Genomic DNA, 19,609 nt, shown 5'->3' with positions numbered 1-19,609 from the left:
TCTTGTATATCAGTGCATTACTGATTGATTTAGCCGTGGAGGGAAACAACTGAAAATATGAAATAAACACACATGTGAGCTAAGACTCTAAAGAAACAGCATTGTTGTTGTTCGGCTTTTCATTTCACCATTTGTTGATTCACTGGAAGAGCGAGTAACATAATATGGGTCAAGTGATCAGTTTGATATCAATCTTTCGTGATGCACCGTCATATTTACATTATTTGTACAGTACGAATGATTTGCTTTGGTACCTGGTCAAACTTCAGCTCTCCTCTGGCTCCATTTCTCCAACAGCGCACTCACAGGCAGCAGCCCAGTAAGCCACCCCCACGCTCCGCCCCTGCCTGGGTCACCTGTCCATGTACAAGAAGTCACATGACTGCATTACTGGAAACGTGCATGATCCAGGTCAGTCTTTACCTGAAGGCGTGCTGGCGATTTGTTTGCTTTATCTCACTCAGGTTATTACTTTCGTACTACCAGCTCACCTGCACTGACAGGTGTAGGACTGTCTTTGAAAATAGGATATGACCTCACAGGAAGAGCTAACGTTCACCAGTTTTAGAGCGCTCCAGAGTCCAGTGTGTGTGATAAACCCGGTGGACCCTCCACCACGGAATGAAGCAGACCCCGCCCCACTCTGACAGCAGAAGAAGACCGTGAACACTCACCTGCTCGTCCACTTCCTTTTTCTTCTGTAACGTGCAGTTGTTCTTCCTCTCCCCTGAAACAGGAAGTCAAACGGCTATGTAACAGGAAGTGTGTAGCACACGTTTCCTGTGTCTAGCACACACTTCTCACTAACAAGTACACAAAGTTCCTGCGTGCTTGTTAGTTCATGCTTGAAAGCTCTGTCAGGAGTGCGGCGCTCGGAGGATGGGAGGACGCAGCGCGCGGTGTAGTTGATGACATCACAGCTCGACTCCAGTGTCTTATGTTGCCTTTAAATATTAATCACTGTGATTAATATTTAAAGTGAAAGTTGTCCATGTTTCATGTAATTGAAACATTAAACTGATTATTGAAAAGTGTTTTTAAGCACATAGATGATCTGAAAAGGTTCACGTCACATGGGAGGGATCAGCAAAGAGCTGTAGTCCACTCTGTAGCTCATCAGTGTTAAACAATCAGCACAACTATAACGTTCTAATTTAGGGGGTTTGGTGGTTTTGACTCCTGTGGAAGTGCCCCAGGACTACGTCTGCTCCTGGTAGGACATTTTGAACTGAATCTTTTGTCTTTATTCTCTGACGTAGAAGATAATAATGATAATAATAATGATGGATTGCATTTATATAGCGCTTTTCGGGACCCCTCAAAGCACTTTACAATTCCACTATTCATTCACTCTCACATTCACACACTGGTGGAGGCAGCTACAGGTGTAGCCACAGCTGCCCTGGGACAGACTGACAGAGGCGAGGCTGCCATATCATCGGCCCCTCTGGCCAACACCAGTAGGCGGCAGGTGAAGTGTCTTGCCCAAGGACACAACGACCGAGACTGTCCGAGCGGAGGCTCGAATCGGCAACCTTCCGATTACAAGACGAACACCCAACTCTTGAGCCACGATCGCCCCGTACAGATGAAGATGGACAGATTAGAGCTTCCTGCCTGTAACAAATCCATTTGTGGAAACCCACAATGATCCACACTAATGATTGTCAGTTACTGAATATGTTCAAGGTTACTTTACAGACTGAAGCAGACACAGTGACAGGAAACTCATCTTTTATTTTCACGTTGATCAGAGTTACAGAAAGAAACATGAAACTCTGACCCTCTGCTCTCTGACACGTTTGACTTCAACAACATGAAAACAGCCAAAATCCTCATTAATCTGTTGGACTTTTATTCTAATCAGCTCTAAAATGTTTCCATAAAATCTAATAAACTTCTCGTTAACATCAGTGTCCGATGAAAATTCTACAAATAAAGTCATTTTCCTGATTGTTTTGTTCTCAGACTGGAAGTCAGAGATCTTGGTTTCCATCCATCCTGAAGGTTTTCACAGAGCCGACTGTTCAGGTTTGACTCAAAGCCTTGTTTCTGGGACACTTTAGTCCTGAAACCTGCTGAAACTCTGACATGTTCTGCTGTTTGAACATCTTTGTTTGTATAAAGACGCATAGAAAATCGTCTCTGTGAAAATCTTTGATGTGAAAACCAAACCAAATAGATGAGCCTCGCGCTCGTGTTTCTGTAAGTGGATTGGAGGATTGAACATTGAACTGTATCAGCTGCTTCTGGGTGTTACAGATGATTCCTAATTTGCTCTCCTGTGAGTGCTGAACATCTGGCAGTGCGTCACATCAGCTGCAGCTCCCGTGAAAGGCACGGATCCACCTCGCAGAGAGCGGCGATCAGAGCCGAGCTGCCCTGGGATCCTTTTCTGCGCACCACGTCGATCACCTGTCGGGCTTTATCCGCCCTGCTCCTCACTCCGCCTAAATCCATTTCATCATCGATGATGACGCGGAGCTCCAGGAGTTTATCCAGCAGCTTCCTCAGGACGGGTTCGGACACTCTGTCGATAAACTGAGAGCGAACGGCCGCCAACTTCTCCTCTGCCGAGGAGTCGGCGGCGGTCTTTGGCAGATCGGGACCTGGAAGACCTGTGAGAGAGAGGAGGACGGATTAATGCCGAGGTCAGAGTGAGGCCGAAGACCTCCGACCACGGGAGCCTCAGAGTTCCTGAGAACATCCAATCCAGCAGCTCCGACTCGGGCGGCTCCTTCCATCAGCTGTTTGCTCTGAATGCACCTTAAAAGGGAGAGAGACACTCTGCACACACTTCCTGTTTGCACGTCCTGTCACAGCGTGACGCTGCTCTGACCCTGATGATGTCACCTGAATGTCAAACGCTCAAACAGGTTAAAGGAAGTGCACGCCTGCCCACAGCCTCACTGACCTGCAGGTTGACCCATGACCTTTCGCAGCTTCTTCACCAGGTCGTTCCTGTTGATCTTCTTAAAGATGCTCTCCATCACCTGCACGGCTCCGTCCATGTCATACTTCTGCACCATCAGATCCACGGCGTCGCACCGCTCCGCCGTCGACAGCCGGGTCACTTTGATGGGCTCGATGTCTCTAAACCGCTCGTTCTTCAGGTTCCACTTGAAGGTCTTGAATTCCTCATCTGTTATGTCTTCCAGGATGTTGACGAGGTCCGGCTCCGTCATCTCGGCTTCCTGCTAGCATCAGAAAACACTGTGATCAGACTCTGATGCATCATGGGTAATGAGCGCACGCGGGTGTAAAGCGATGACGCAGATCCAGCTTTACACTGTGAGAGCGCCGACGTGAAACACAGTCAGTGTTAGCAAACATCTCCAGTAATAAATCAGTGCACCACAAACACATGGACGACTATGACAGAGGCACAGAAAGAGGCGGGGTTTAGTTCAGGAAGGAGGCGTGACCTGGAAGTATCTGCCCTCATCAGCGCTGTCTGAATTCTCCACATGTTATGGACTAAAGGCACTTCAGTGCTTCCTTTACTTCCTTTAGCAGAGGACACACTGGAGCATCCTTTGTGAAAGGGGAGGAGCAAAAGGCCTCCCCAAACGAACACAAATATTCAAGCATGACCTCTATGAACTCTGCAATAAAAACTACTTCCTGTTGCTGCACGAACAACATGGGTTCATACAGAGTCTGTATGATGTGTATGTGATGGTAACGTGTTCTGTGTGGTCAGTTTGCATTAATGTTCTTTAAACTGGTCAGGATCATCACCCAGTTCGGCTGTGGGTCAGCTGGGATACAGGATGGATGGAAGGAACTTTAAATCCCGTCCACGGCCGTCAGTCCCAAACTCACAGAGATCTTCAAAAAGCAGACGCCAGCAAGGCGGAGCCTAAAGGTGCCTCAACTCGCACACGACTTATCTTTCACAGGCTGTTCTCGTTTACTCGGCCTGCACAAAACAAACAAAACGCAGAAGCAGTGGACACCCCCGACACCAATCAGGAGTCGGGAATGTCAGCATGCCCCGCCCTCAGCTGTTTCCTGCCACTGCAGCTCAAACTGGTTTGAACCTGATCTCAGATTAAAGATGGTGCGATCACACACAGCTGGCTGATGATGAAGTGTGAAAGAAGGAGCAAACCCTGCAGATGTTCTCAGCAGGTTTACAAAGATGGCCTCCAGCTGCTTTTAATCGACACCAGCGAGAGCAGACGTCAGGCTCGCAGGAAGGAAACCTTCTGTGGCGCTCGCCCTCAAAGGCCAAGCCAGAGCCTGACGAGGAGCTTCAGGTAGAAACGGCAGACACACTCACCTTTCAGCTCGAAACGATGACAGAGAAAGGAGCGCTTCCACTCGCTGGTGCCTGTCAGACGGGCTTCAGGGCTGCTGCTCTCTCAATGTGAGGAGCTGTGATGTGTTCACACTGAGTTTGTCTCTGAACTTTGATTTCAGCTTCCAAAGAAGTGAGTGTAACCTGAAACTGGGGGAGGTCTTTCTGTGGAAATCACAGCAGACCTGTCGGACGGCATAGCATCATGCTTATCCACCTCAGCAGGAAACTACACACGCAAAAATAAATTCAAATTTTACTTGTCTCTCACACACACACACACACACACACACACACACACACACACACACACACACACACACACACACACACACAGAGTATGACATGGGGGTGAAATGCTTGTAGCTGTACAATGCCCGACCATTAAATGACAGAAGAAAAGTTTTACAATATTTACAATTTACAAAGTCATGATATCAACAGTCATTGATTATATCATCAAACACCTGGGCCCTGTTTCAGGAAGCCGGTTTAGAAAACTCAGAGTGAAAAACGATACTCAGGGTTGAGTAACCCCGAACTGTCCAACTCGGAATATTCGGTTTCAGAAAGGCTGATAACAATTAGTTCAGTCAACGCGGAGTTGCTTTAACCCCAAGTTAAGCGCGCGCACGAGGATACATAAAGCCCTGATTAGTGGAGCACAGATTAAGCGAGTCACCATGGAGACGGAGGGAAAGAAGGCGCGGTCAATGTATTTTACAGCGCTTGAGGCCGAAATTCTGATGGCAGTATAGGGCTTTGGAGCGTGATGTCACGGGGGTGGGCGATAACATGCAAATTTTGCGGAAAAAAAGTAACACAGCCTCAGCTGCAAAAGAAAGGGAGCATGCACGGCAAAACATAGCCGACAGAGTCAATGCGTGAGTGTTAATATAAACATTGATCTAGGGATTTCCACCCATTTAACACGTTATTTTATTTTATTTTATTTTATTTATTATTTTATACATTTTATTTTGTGATGTGAGCGCAGGTGCAACCCAACAGGCCCCAAACGTTCCTGGCAGCAAGTAAAAATGAAATATAAAAATATAGTCCAAACAGGTGAGGTGTAATTGTATTATGAGCCATAGTGCTTGGTCTGTTTGTCCGATGTAAATCAATTGCAGTTAGAGGCTACATTAATTTCCCCTCTGTAAGCACTTATTGAAATTATCTGAGCACATTACAAGTACATATTTGCTTACTCTGTATGCTCAAATGTGGCCCGTTATAGCCAACAGAAAAAAAGCGGAGGCCTGAAAAACAGGTGGGGGTCCTCCACCACCACCACTCACAGAGCCTGGCCACTTGGCTTCCACATTTGTGATAATGTTGGCAGCATCACATATGATCTTCACAGTGCAGAGAACACAAATTAGCATCCATTACTATAATGAAATAATTTGTTAGTTTGAAATGCTACAGGGAACTATGTACCTGTACATTAATGCTGTGGAAAGACTTCCTGTTCACATAGTCTCCTTCATTTACTGAAGGAGCAATGATTGGAATGTGAGTGCCATCTGTACAGCCAATCACGCCTGGGAACCGTGAAAATAAATGTAAAATTTAAGTAGTAGTTCAAGTATCACCACATCATGAATTAAGTTTCGTTCATCCTGCTACCTGCAATTTTGTGGCATCCCTCTTTGATAAATCTTGTGGGTCTATGACCGGGGAACACCACAAACGCGTACAGGAGACGTTTCAGTGCAACTGTAACATTCCTGACTGCCCGACAGACGGTAGCCTTGGAAACGTGCTCAGCGTCACCAATATTATACAGAAAGCTCCCGTTTGCAAAAAACCGAAGTGCAATACAAATAATATGCACAGAACTGAGAGGATGTCCGCGATGTGTCACATGAGCAATATTAGGCCTGAGGATGTTATTCAAATGAATTATAGATTGTGCTGAAAAACGGTGACGTTCACACAGGAAATCATCAGGAAATGATAAAATGTCCAAACACGCTCTAATCACTCTCTCCCGGCGGAGAGCTCTGCGGAGAATTTGGGCTTCAACATCTACTGGCTCTTCAAGGAAGGGGCACGCCATGTCTGACACTTCCTACAGTCAGGTTTCTGACAAAGAGGCGGAGACAGTCAGGGTTAGTTGAAGTAAACCTGCTAGGGGGCAGGTTAGCTTCACGGAGGGCCCTGGGCCCTATTTCAGGAAGCCGGTTTAGTGCAAACTCTGAGTAAGTATACCCTGAGATAACGAAAACTCTGGGTTTTCGGTTTCACAAAGCGAGTTTAGATTAATTCTGAGTGAGTTACTATGACGACACACTCCGTGAAGCTAACCTGCCCCCTAGCAGGTTTACTACAACTAACCCTGACCTTCTCCGCCTCTTTGTCAGAAACCTGACTGTAGGAAGTGTCAGACATGGCGTGCTCCTTCCTTGAAGAGCCAGTAGATCGTGAAGCCCAAATTCTCCGCAGAGCTCTCCGCCGGGAGAGAGTGATTAGAGCGCGTTTGGACATTTTATCATTTCCTGATGATTTCCTGTGTGAACGTTACCGTTTTTCAGCACAATCTATAATTTATTTGAATAACATCCTCAGGCCTAATATTGCTCATGTGACACATCGCGGACATCCTCTCAGTTCTGTGCATATTATTTGTATTGCACTTCGGTTTTTTGCAAACAGGAGCTTTCTGTATAATATTGGTGACGCTGAGCACGTTTCCAAGGCTACCGTCTGTCGGGCAGTCAGGAATGTTACAGTTGCACTGAAACGTCTCCTGTACGCGTTTGTGGTGTTCCCCGGTCATAGACCCACAAGATTTATCAAAGAGGGATGCCACAAAATTGCAGGTATCAGGATGAACGAAACTTAATTCATGATGTGGTGATACTTGAACTACTACTTAAATTTTACATTTATTCTCACGGTTCCCAGGCGTGATTGGCTGTATAGATGGCACTCACATTCCAATCATTGCTCCTTCAGTAAATGAAGGAGACTATGTGAACAGGAAGTCTTTCCACAGCATTAATGTACAGGTACATAGTTCCCTGTAGCATTTCAAACTAACAAATTATTTCATTATAGTAATGGATGCTAATTTGTGTTCTCTGCACTGTGAAGATCATATGTGATGCTGCCAACATTATCACAAATGTGGAAGCCAACTGCTCAGCCTCTGTGAGTGGTGGTGGTGGAGGACCCCCACCTGTTTTTCAGGCCTCCGCTTTTTTTCTGTTGGCTATAACGGGTCACATTTGAGCATACAGAGTAAGCAAATATGTACTTGTAATGTGCTCAGATAATTTCAATAAGTGCTTACAGAGGGGAAATTAATGTAGCCTCTAACTGCAATTGATTTACATCGGACAAACAGACCAAGCACTATGGCTCATAATACAATTACACCTTACCTGTTTGGACTATATTTTTATATTTCATTTTTACTTGCTGCCAGGAACATTTGGGGCCTGTTGGGTTGCACCTGCGCTCACATCACAAAATAAAATGTATAAAATAACAAATAAAATAACATATGATAGAATAACGTGTTAAATGGGTGGAAATCCCTAGATCAATGTTTAAATTAACACTCACGCATTGACTCTGTCGGCTATGTTTTGCCATGCATGCTCCCTTTGTTTTGCAGCTGAGGCTGTGTTACTTTTTTTCCGCGGAATTTGCATGTTATCGGCATATGCTGCCATCAGAATTTCGGCCTCAAGCGCTGTAAGATACACTGACCGCGCCTTCTTTCCCTCCGTCTCCATGGTGACTCGCTTAATCTGTGCTCCACTAATCAGGGCTTTATGTATCCTCGTGTGCGCGCTTAACTTGGGGTTAAAGCAACTCCGCGTTGACTGAACTAATTGTTATCAGCCTTTCTGAAACCGAATATTCCGAGTTGGACAGTTCGGGGTTACTCAACCCTGAGTATCGTTTTTCACTCTGAGTTTTCTAAACCGGCTTCCTGAAATAGGGCCCTGCTCAGCTGGTCACATGACCACACAGCGATGAAGCAGAAACAAACCCCGAGCAGCTCCTCCACAGCAGGAGAGGCGCACAGACACGCCTCCCTGCTGGCTCCGCTCATCCTGCACAGAGCAGCTGGTGGGGAGCACGTTACAAACCCTCTGAGGATCGAGTGGGGGGGCACAGCTTACACAGGTCCCTGCAGCCTCAGTGATACCAACCTGACAACAGCACATCTGCAAACCGGCACTTCCACAGGACTCGAGTGCTGTGTTCCTAATAAAGTGTCACTCTTCAGATAAACGCTGAAAGTGCGTGGTTGATGGTGCGCGCTGTTTTGAACACCATCACACACCTGTGAACGTTCCACTCTCTCAGCACATCCTCAGACTGTTGCATGGCTCTGACTTGTCTGTGAGAGGAACATACAGCACATCATGTCAGCTATCAGAAATCAAACCCATCCATTCAGCGATATTTGGTGTCTGTGTTCAGAGGGGGACAATGATGGCCTCCATGCATCGACATGATGCTGCAGGGATCTTCTCACAGATTGTAGAACCAGGCTGTGCTGTGAGAAGAAGCTACTCGGAGCGAGGCCGTCTCTCCCTGGTCCACATAGACACCAATCACAAGCTAATACGGTGAAATACTCAGTTACAGAGCTCTAACACATGCTGGGCAGACAGATGCACGTTATACTATAAAACTGCTCAACTCAACTTTATCTAATGTGTCCTTAAAGTGTATATGATTTTTAAACTTGTTAGAGCACGATTACAGGATGTTTAACAAAATCAGTAACATGGTTAATTGTAAAAAGTCTCGAGCAATCATTCGATATTTTCCATCATAACAGGTCCTCTAAAAACACACGTTCAGTTTCAGGCCTCAAACAGCTGCAGTGTTGTGACGTTGGTGGAGTGGAGGGCTGCTCCGAGAAGGTGAAGGTTTACCCGTTTCATCCTCAGTGTTTGGTAGCTTTGGAATGAGCTCATTTTTTATGAACATCAATTATTCAGCAACACAGTTTGTAACTGTTTTATCATTTAATTTAATCTTCCATGTGTTGCTCCAGAGGTGGGACCAAGTCTCAAGTCTTTATCCTCAAGTCAGAGTCGAGTCCGAATCTTTGAATTTCAAGTCCGTTCAAGTCTTTTTTTTAAACAATGTTGCAGTTATATGTTAAATGTAAATAACAGACCATGTGTTCTTTTTGAAATCTGCGTTTATCTCAACACCTGAGGAACTTGCAGAATATACACAAAGTGATCCTGAAATTGCACCTCAGTAATGTACAGCTCAGCTCAGCTGCAAGAAGAGTCACAGAATGAACATTCAATGAAAAACCAGAACTTCCTGTTCAGACGGGAGACTGTACAGAGCAAACAGCCATCGCAGTAAATTTACTGCAGCGTGATTAGCGTGTCCTCTGTGTCGTCTGCTCTCTGTGTGTTTGTGTGAGTCACACACACACACACACACACACGAAGTGAACAATGAACAGGAATGTGCACTAACTGTTCTGCATTGCAGTCTGTCAGTCATTTGTAAAATGATGCCACCATAGCTGAACTCGCTCCACTGCAGCTCCACTGCAGCTCTCCATGCAGAGCTGCCAAACTGCGGTGGCCACATGGAGTAGTGCAGGAAGACCCAGAGGCGCTCGGTGCATCAGCAGGATCGACATCCTTCCTCTGCCTCTTACAGGAAGCAGCAGAGTCCTCCATCATCACCAGGAGTCACAGGTTACTCTGACTTTGCAGATGATCTGACCAAACAAATTAACAACAGCAAAGAGCCTTTATTACAATTTTAGACGAAAAACTCCCACTAAATTCAGTCTTTACCTTTAAGGTTTGTGTCACCTGTCTTTATGTCCCGACAGGATCCAGGATCCAAAGCAGCTGCTGTGAGGTCACTGGATCTGAGGGGGCAGTGATCCATTCGGACACGGATAAAGATTCCAAGAATCTTGTGTTCAAAGATGCTTGGAGACTCCTGACCAGGCCATTCAGGAAACAGACGGCGGCTTCAGCTTCTCCATGTGGTGACTGAGGGACATCACGGATCAAAACTATTTTCTCAAATCTGTTGCTTCGCTGAAAGGCTTCCAGACGTCCGGCATCTCCCTCAGCAGCATCCGCTCGGTGCTGTGAACAATAGCTCCTGCTGATCAGATGTTCACACTGGAGAACTGCCTCCACTTGTCTCGGGGCTGAAGTCCACCTGTGATCACAGCAGCAGCTTCAAACACGTCTTTGAATGTTGTGCTTGTGTGCAGCTTAGATAACTTTCAAAGAGAAGGAGATGGTCTCTGACAGCCATCTCTGTGTTTGCCATAGCAGCCGCTACTGCGTCAGATCATCCGAGGTGAAGACGTGCCAGAGCTCTGATCACCATCATCATCATCATCATGTTCCTCACCTGCTCAGTGGGGAAGCTCTCCACACGCTGGCAGCATTGTCACGAATCGTTTGTCTGTATCGGTCACATGTAGCTCCAGATTTCTCACAGATTCAGTCACCTGTGTGTGATGCACAGTGATGCCGAGGAAACCCCTCATGACCAGTGTCCACAGCGACTGAAACACGACGTCTCACTCGGCTGAGTTTTTAACAGGTTCTCTGTGTTTGCTGTCAGCTACTGTCAGAAAGTGCTGAAAACTCTTGTTCTGCACAATAGACACGAAAAATAACAGCTTTGTGCTGAGTGTCCATAAGCTGTGATATGGAAGCTGCTGAGGTTCATCTGTGATCCTCTTCAAACTGTCAGTAAATCCATCACAGCCTTAATGCATTAGACTTTAAGTTGTTTCTAAATGGACTCATTCTACATTATAGGCATGCAGACTGTTGGAGCCAGGAATCGAACCACCAACCGTCCGATCAGCAGATGACCTGCTCTACCGCCTGAGCTACAGCCAGGAGGTAGAGCTAAGTCCCAAATAAATATGAACACTTATTAAACACTGTTCTCAAAGCTGTGCATGCAGCTCTAACAAGCAATGATCAGCAGCCCTGTTAACAACAACTGACTTTGGCAAATAAATGACAGCTAATGAAATAATAACAGAGTTGTTGTGATTGACAGGAGAACGAGCCCGTTAAGCTCGCTCCATCTCTGAGTCTGTGTCGTGCATATTGCACTTGGTTTTTTGTTGACTACTTCATAGTTTATGTACCTGAAAGAAATTTTTGTCCTGACCGTTTGTTTGTTTTGTGTTATTTTTTTTTAAAATTTGGTTCATCTGATTGGCTGTGATACAGAATGAATAAGAATGAATGAAATGAACTCGTCAGTGTTCTGTACAGCTGTGTCGTTGTCACGCAGCGCAGATCATGTTTGAGGAACAGGGAGAGCGAGTTTCCTGTCTGCCACCTTCAGAGGTCAGTCGTTTGCACATTATTACCTGACTGCGTGGTTAGATCTGATACTGATCGGAAACACACCTGAAATCCAAAATAAATTCAGATGTATTTACAGAGTAGGAGGACTTTGGTGCAATGTCTGGATTACAGTAACACGTACCAGGATGTCCTTCACTCACTGGGGGAGGACGGCCTGATGTCATTCATATCTTTGGCGTCTGCTGGACTCCGAGCAGGTCTGGACCGCATGTTGGAGGACGGACTAACGATCCCACCAGGACAGGAGGAGGCGTCACTGCTGAACAGCTCTGCTGTGTGGGACGAGCAGCTGGACGAGGACAACTCAGGTTCCCTATAATCCCCAAAGTATTTTAGCACATCTGGAGATGCTCCTGGTGGTTTTATACACTCTTGGTTTTCAGTTAGCACTGATCTAAATTACTGTTAGAATAAAATGAAAACGAAGGTTGTATTTAACGTAAAGAACGCTTACACATCTCTCCACCTGTTCTAGATGAATAGTCTGTGTTTGTGGCACTGACTGGGAGAGAGCTCTGCTGCACACAGCACAGCCCACAGGATGAGGAAGCTGGAGGGGCTGCAGAGAACGATGGAGCCTCTGGAACAATCTGAGTCACGTGACCTGGGTAACAGGCGTCAAACCAACAGTGACACCTAACATGGACCAAAATACTGCATTACTTTGCTAAAACATTCAGATTACAGTTAGACAAAGCTTAGCTTCTCTCAGTGTTCGATGCTACACAGCGTTTAACCAAAACATGTGGAACTATTAACAACTACACAGAGTACGGTAACAATGCAGTGTTGATGTGACCAGTACTTTACTTGGTAATCAGCTGCCATTCTTTGGGCTCCTGGAACTGAAGTCACTGAATCCAGCAACACTTACAGATTTCCTTTGAATCAACTGTAAAACAGAGATGTTGTAACCTTCAGGCAGGACTGATGGGGGAGCTGGAGTGGATCTAAGCTTTAGTCTGGATCCACAGTGTTCACCTTACAGGATTACGGTGGAACGAAAACATGCAGTCAATCCTGTATGATCTTATACTTCAGGATACAGTGGAATGATGATCCTGCTGAACAGTTCTTGTTATTTTCATCAAGCAGCAACAAACATCAGCTAATGTTTACCAACATCTTTACTCCTTTAGTTTCCACATCAGAGAGAACCTCGCGTAAGGACGCCAACATGGCTAACTGCTGCACCCATCATGGTTCTGAACCAGGGGTGGGCAATTTCAGGCCCAAGGGTCGGTGTTCTGCAGGTTTTAGATCTCATCTCGGGTCAACACACCTGAATCACATGATTCGTTCGTTGCCAGGCCTCTGGAGAACTTCAGGACATGGGGAGGAGCTAATTTAGCCATTTAAATCAGCTGTGTTGGTTCAAGGACATCTAAAACCTGCAGGGACACCGGCCCTCGAGGCCTGGAGTTGCCCACCCCTGTTCTAAACTCTGTAAGTGTTCAGGTGCTCTCACAGAACCAGAGATCTCCTTACAGTTGTGGTCAAACTTTTATTTTGAAAGGTCCGTTTTCATCAGGAAGGATGTGAACATGGATTGTCCAGTCATCCCTGGAGCACGTGCAGGACACCAGCCTGTTTCCATCTGTGATGTTTGAAGCTGTTTATGATCAAAATAAAAACCAGTCTGTACGAGAATGTTTTAAATTAATATCTAAGGACGCTTCGAGGTGCTCTGCATGTAAAATACTGTATATACGGTATATACACAGTACTACAGGTATATACAGCTGATACTATATAGTACCTGATACTTTGAGCTCCTGCAAGAAATCTTGCAAACATGTAAGATCCTCGTCTCAGTGCCCACACGTCTCTTTGACTGTGGTTGGCAGCTCATCAGAACAAAGTCAGCGTCTGTAACGTAGATTATACTGTTCAGTCTAAGCTTTACATGCTAACAGGAAACTACAGATCAGACTGCAGCTGATTGGTTAATGTCACGGCCTTTTATGTTCCAAACACCAACAAAGTCCCAGAAAAGGCCGTGGGTGGCAACAGGAGGTTTGTTTTAGAGCGCACTTCTGACTCCATTGTTTAAAAATCATATGCCGTTTATTTCGTGCAAAATTATAAACAAAAATCAACCAAATAACTTCTTACAACTTAAAATTAAACGAAAGTTACCTTAATTTGCTTTAACAACTTCAAAAGTGGTCAAAAAAATCATTTTCTAACCCTCCCATCAGACATTTGGCAAACAAAAAACCATCCTCACCACACCCCTCCAGGTGCTCTTAATCCCCTGATTAATGGGCGGGTCCATGAGCCAATGAACCAATCACTTTCCAAAACCTTTTCCAATAAAAGGAATTACAAAGTTACGTAACAAAACTAGGTCAGCATATTCTCACAACTTTAAAGAAAAAACAAAAATGGATACAAATTACGTTTTATAAACATTCAACAAAAACACAACATTTAATATTTACTTTGAAGACGTTCCCAGGAACAAGCTCCAGGATTTAGGATCACCAGGATCACACAGACCCACTCAGTCCGCACAGATCCACTCAGACCCACACACTCCCACACAGACCCACACAAACCCACTCAGTCCGCACAGACCCACTCAGACCCACACACTCCCACACAGACCCACACAAACCCACTCAGTCCGCACAGATCCACTCAGACCCACACAGACCTACACTGTGTGGATTTTCCTACGGTAATGACATCTCATCATCGGTCTCATCAGAGGACAGCGTTCCTTTGCATGTGTCGACTGCAAGCACCTGCAGAGGCATCACTTCATTACGTGGTAACACATCTGCTTTGCTGTGAGTGTGCAGGTGGAGTGGGTGTGTCTCTGAAGAAAGCATGAACAGCATCAGCTGCACAGTCATGCTGCAGTGCGAGCAGCAGGAAGGCCTACACACAAACTAACAACAACCCTCACACAGCCGTCCTCCACGAGGATTCTAATGTCAGTTAAAAGCCAGTAAGCAGAGTGGACTTGTGTGTGCCTCCGGTTAAACGTGTCTGCTGATTCTACAAACGTCCCTCTGCACAGTCACCGTGGTCTGTAAGAGCTCCTCACAGCTGTGTGGGAGTGTGAGCGCTGTGACCTCGCTGCCTGATGTTAAACATCTGTTTTTGCCACCACTGAAGTCTGATTTGAAATATCCTGGAAATGACCTACGAGTTTAAAATAATGCAGTTTGGCATCAAATGAGAGTGATTGTCATCCGTCCTGATTAGCACAGTTTAATTCAGACACAGAGAAATTTTCTTTGCTCCAAATCATTTTATTTGGCCCCAAATAAAATTAATGTGTTTTTGCAGTGAACTCGGTTTTTATTCTTCAAACTCTTTGAAACCAACAGTTGTAATATTTTCATATTCCAGGTATTCCTCATAAAACACATTTGTGACATGAGGCCATTTGCATTTTTATTTATTTTTTAACTCATTTTGAGAAATTGCAGTTTTTGCGTCACCACTCTTCCACATAATCATAAGACATTTGTCTCATTTGGGTGAAGATGACATATTCTTAAACGTGCTCTGCAGCCACTGCAGGAGCTGGCTCCTCCCTCTGACAGGCACACGTTGTTCAGCCTCTGTAACACAATCACACAGCTCCCACACGCAGCAGAAAGCTGCCATGTGGTCTGTTTTCAGTCGGTAGGCTCTGGTCCTCTTGGCATCAAAGAAACAGGGAATATCTTCAAATCTTTGAATTGACATAGTGGCCTTGTACAAACACACTGACTGGGACATCCCAGTCCTTCTCACTTCCTGCGAGAACAGTCAATCCAAAGAAGGCCATGAGCTCATGTTTGGTTACATTTTTCCACTCTTTTCTCATCTGTGGCTGCTCTTCATGCCTCCATGTTTGTGCATGTCAGCACCTCACAGTGCTAAAGCCAGGTGCAGGCCCTGGCCGACCACTTGGTGTTTGAGCCTGGCTGGGAGGTAACTCTGAGACACGCCCCCTCCTTCCTTCCATATTGACTTATTCAGACGGACTTATGCATTTGTTTGGCTGCCTGCTCTGGACATAATGACAAACATGCTGATAATACAAAGGAATAAATACTGTATGATGGCTCTATAATGTAAGACGAACACTGATGGATCATCTGTGCAGGAAAAATGAGCTGAATCATCAGTGAGGCTCTGATACAAAGGTTTTTTACCCATGTGATGAGGGACGTATCCTGCCTAGAGCCTGCGACACACACAGGTGTGTAACACTTCCTGTTTACCTCCTTTTTAAGTAAGTAAGTAAAATTTTATTTATATAGCACATGTCTAGATAGAGATCACAAAGTGCTTTACAAGATATAACAGATTAAAAAGACAAGATACAAACAAAGTTAGCAAAAGGCAGTTTTAAAAAGATGTGTTTTTAGCTGTTTTTTAAAAGTAATCAATGAATCAGCGGATCGTAAGTCCTGAGGAAGAGAATTCCACATTCTGGCGGCCACAGTAGCAAAAGCTCTATCACCCCTAGTTTTCAGTCTCGTATACTGAATGACAAGTAGGCCCTGACTACTCGACCTCAGAGACCTACTAGGGGCATAGGGCTGTAAAAGTTCAATGATATATGGTGGTGCTTGTTGTTGAAGAGCCTTAAAAGTTAAAACCAAAATCTTAAAATGGACTCTAAATTCGACAGGAAGCCAATGTAACTGCATAAGCAACGGTGTTATATGTGAATATTTAGAAGCTTTCGTCAACAGTCTTGCTGCAGCATTCTGAACGATCTGCAGACGCTCCAAGGAACCTTTGTTTAGACAAGTAAACAGGGAATTGCAATAGTCCAGTCGTGATGAGATAAAAGCATGAATAACAATCTCCAGTTCGGTATAGGATATTTACAGGTATTATTGTGTATTTTAAGTTGATGGTTTGTTGGCGTCACAGTTTGGGTGGTAATGTCCTCACCGACTGTCCCATAGATGGGACCTGATGTCATAAGACTTCATTTTACAGTTTTAAAATCTTTACTGTCATCTCGTCTGTTGATGATGACGTCGCTGTAATCTGCACGGAGGGGGGCAGATCCACCTCCAGAGGGTGGAGCTGGTGGGGCTGTTTGTGGATGAACCTGCGGTGAGTTTGTGGGGGACAGATTAGCATTAGCAAGTAAACGAGCTGCAGTGATTATTATTAGGACAGGTTTGTTTAAAAAGCCCACGTCAGCCGACACGTGTGATGGAAGAACGACTCTTCAGCACATCACTGATGAGCTGCACGACGGACATCTGCATCACCGATTTCATGAAGCCAGCTGTTCGTCTTCGTGCCGCAGCATAGAAACACTAACATCATGACCTCAGCAACAGTGGACATCGATGTCATTGTGGCTGTTGCCATGGTTACTTTCAGGTGTGCTGTGTTGACATTTAGCTCGATTCCTCCTCGAGTTCAGCGCTCGGGCCTTTCTCCTCGGCTGTGACGTCTAGACTGTGTTTTAGATCATGTGTGTGTCGTGACGGCGTCGCTCTTAGAAACAGATGGCAGTGGATTCCTCCGCTTTAGGTTTGAGCCGTTAGCTTCCAGAGTGCGTTGCTACTACACTTAATAAGGCGTCACACAGTCTTTGACACCTGGCTGGATAGAGAGGATCCTGGGATCAGGCCCACTGTGGACGCCGCTGAGTTTTCAGGGCGCGCCCTGATGAAGCCTGCACTTCATTTGCATGATGAAGAAGGTTGGAGTGGGGTACAGGTGTGCCTGGTCTCAATCCACAGGGACTGAGACCAGGCACACCTGTACCCACCTGAGCCTGAATCTAATGACGAGGGCGAAGCTCAGCAGGAAGCAGCAGAGAAGAAAAGAAGACTCGAGCACAGCAAAACATCAGGACGCTTTATTCATCGTCTGAACAGCAGCACGCCGACGCTCTGACAGAAGCTCTCTGACACACGACGTCAGCGAACACATCACAGCTGGGACAACCTGCTCTGTAACTACATTTCCCAGAGTCCCTGGGGATAGAGTATTTATATACAAGGTTCACGTGTCTGGTGGTGCACACTGCGTGTTAGCGCCACCTGCAGCCCGCCCCGCTCACCACAGAAACTATGATTACATTAACAATAAAACTCATCTTTGTTCAGATTTACACAAAATAATAAAACAGACGCACTCGTACAATCACCTCAGGTACACAGGTGAGCTCTTCCACTCACCTGTGGCACAACCAGTCATCGATAAAACTCTCCACCAATCAGAGACCGTGGTCAGGATTCAAAGGCACCACGACAGCGCGATGGGCCCGCCCCTTCATGACATAACAGAGGGCGGTCTTTGTTTACAGAATAAACGAGTATTGTTTTTTTTTTACCTGTTGGGAATCAGTGAGCCAATCGGATCGCTCGGGATCTGTGGTGCCTGCAGCAGGTGCAGCGCTGCTGTCGCTCATGTTGCCACGGTAATGATGCGATTGTCGATGAAACACGTGACAGTTTGTCACCATTAAAGTTTGAGGATTAAATAAAGAGACCACCAGAGATCCCTGATTGGCTCTAGCATACATCAATCACCCACAGGCCCCGCCCACCCTCAGAAGACTTGTCCAATCATACGCCTGCACTGTGCATCCCACCCCTTCTTCTTCTACGGTGGTCGGCTCGAGAGGAGCGCGGCGAGCCGTGACGACAGTCCAGAGGAGCCGGGCGATGATGTCACACTGCCTCCCCGTCCCCGCCTCCTTCTGGCATTGCCTCCTCCTCTCTCACTCCTTCATCTGGCTGTTCCTCCACCCCGCCTTTCTCTTCACCTCCCCCCTCATTACCATCGCCCTCCTCTTCCTCACACCCTCCCGCCTCTCTGTCCTCCTCCTCAGCCTCCATCTCTGTTTCTCCTCCCTCTCTCTCGTCTGTTGCCCCTCCCCCTCTGTCTCCCTCCGTCTCCTCATCATTGTTTCTGTCTGCCTTCTCTTTGGTCTCCTCCTCAGCCTCCACCTCTGTTGTCCCTCCATCTTCCTCTCCCTCTGTCACCTCCTCCCTCTCCTCTTTCTCTCCTTCTGTTTCCTCATCTTTATCCTCTCCCCCCTCCTCTCTCTCCTCGTTTTCCTCCTCCTCTCTCTCTCTGTCTGTCTCTGCAGCATCGGTCTCTCCTCCTGTTTCGGGGTCCCCGGCCTCCTGCTCCTCCTCCTCCTCCTGCTGATTTGACTCGGGTTTACTTTCTGTTTCTGGATTTGTTCCAGGCTCTGATCCCAGGTCCTGGTTCTGCTCTTGGTTTCGGTCCTGCTCTGGTCCCGCTGAGTCCAGAGCTGTCGGCTGAGGGGGGAGAGACTCCTTCCTCCCCAGACCTGCAGACAGAGACAGAGGGTGAGGTGAGGCGAGCCGGGTCTGAGGCGCCGCTCGATGTTTTCTGCTCTTCCTCCAAACCATCATCGTGTCTTTAGGTGGTGTTTGTATCATATCGGTCTCATAGACTCCAGTTTGTTCATGGAAATGTTTCTAACTGACATCTTATTCAGTGTTTCATTTTTCTATGCAACTGTCCACGGCTGTAACCCACGCGTGGGACTAATAAAGGTTATCTTATCTCAAGTGGAGAGTCCTCTTCACACACTGAGGTTAGTGATGGAGTTCCACAGGGTTCAGTGCTAGGACCAATTCTGTTTACATTATACATGCTTCCCTTAGGCAGCATCATTAGAAGACATAGCATACATTTACACTGCTATGCAGATGACACCCAGCTCTATCTGTGCATTTACAGAGCCTGTGTGTGTGTGTGTGTGTGTGTGTGTGTGTGTGTGTGTGTGTGTGTGTGTGTACCTGCAGGGGTTAAGACCAGCGCCTGCAGGATGTCAGACAGAGAGACAATACCGACAATGCGAGACTCTTCATCGACGACCACCAGCCGGTGAACCTGCGCACACACACACACACACATTTAAAAAGTGTGTGATGATGATGAGCAAGGACAGATTTTCACACCGATTGTTTGAAAACACATGAAACAA

The 19,609-nt window shown here is 46.2% G+C and overlaps 2 protein-coding genes across 10 annotated transcripts in view; both read right to left on the bottom strand.

The window, feature by feature from the left end:
• Positions 1-1,717: 1,717 nt before the first annotated feature.
• Positions 1,718-4,445, bottom strand: LOC143420437 (uncharacterized). 2 transcript variants are annotated; one of them, XM_076888676.1, is made up of 3 exons: positions 4,286-4,445; positions 2,915-3,197; positions 1,718-2,618 (listed from the first exon to the last, which is right to left on the bottom strand). In XM_076888676.1, the coding sequence occupies exons 2-3, from the start codon at positions 3,183-3,185 to the stop codon at positions 2,311-2,313; spliced, it is 579 nt and encodes a 192-aa protein (XP_076744791.1). In that variant the 5' UTR covers positions 3,186-3,197; positions 4,286-4,445; the 3' UTR covers positions 1,718-2,310. The 2 variants fall into 2 exon arrangements, with proteins under 2 accessions (XP_076744791.1, XP_076744792.1); XM_076888677.1 differs by having other exon boundaries at positions 2,915-3,194; positions 4,286-4,444.
• A 13,033-nt stretch (positions 4,446-17,478) lies between these two features.
• Positions 17,479-19,609, bottom strand: part of LOC101482213 (5'-AMP-activated protein kinase subunit gamma-1) — a 23,761-nt gene continuing 21,630 nt past the window's right edge. For all 8 annotated transcript variants that reach the window (XM_024803754.2, XM_076888629.1, XM_076888631.1 and 5 more), the window contains 2 exons: positions 19,422-19,515; positions 17,479-18,946 (listed from right to left, as the gene is read on the bottom strand). In XM_024803754.2, the coding sequence (XP_024659522.2) occupies positions 18,318-18,946; positions 19,422-19,515 (723 nt within the window). In that variant the 3' untranslated portion in view covers positions 17,479-18,317. The remainder of the gene's footprint in view (positions 18,947-19,421; positions 19,516-19,609) is intronic.

Source organism: Maylandia zebra, linkage group LG9, assembly GCF_041146795.1.
Source record: "Maylandia zebra isolate NMK-2024a linkage group LG9, Mzebra_GT3a, whole genome shotgun sequence".
Lineage (NCBI taxonomy): Eukaryota > Metazoa > Chordata > Actinopteri > Cichliformes > Cichlidae > Maylandia > Maylandia zebra.
Note: the sequence above shows the minus strand (reverse complement) of the source record. Positions and strands in the feature narration are given on the sequence as shown.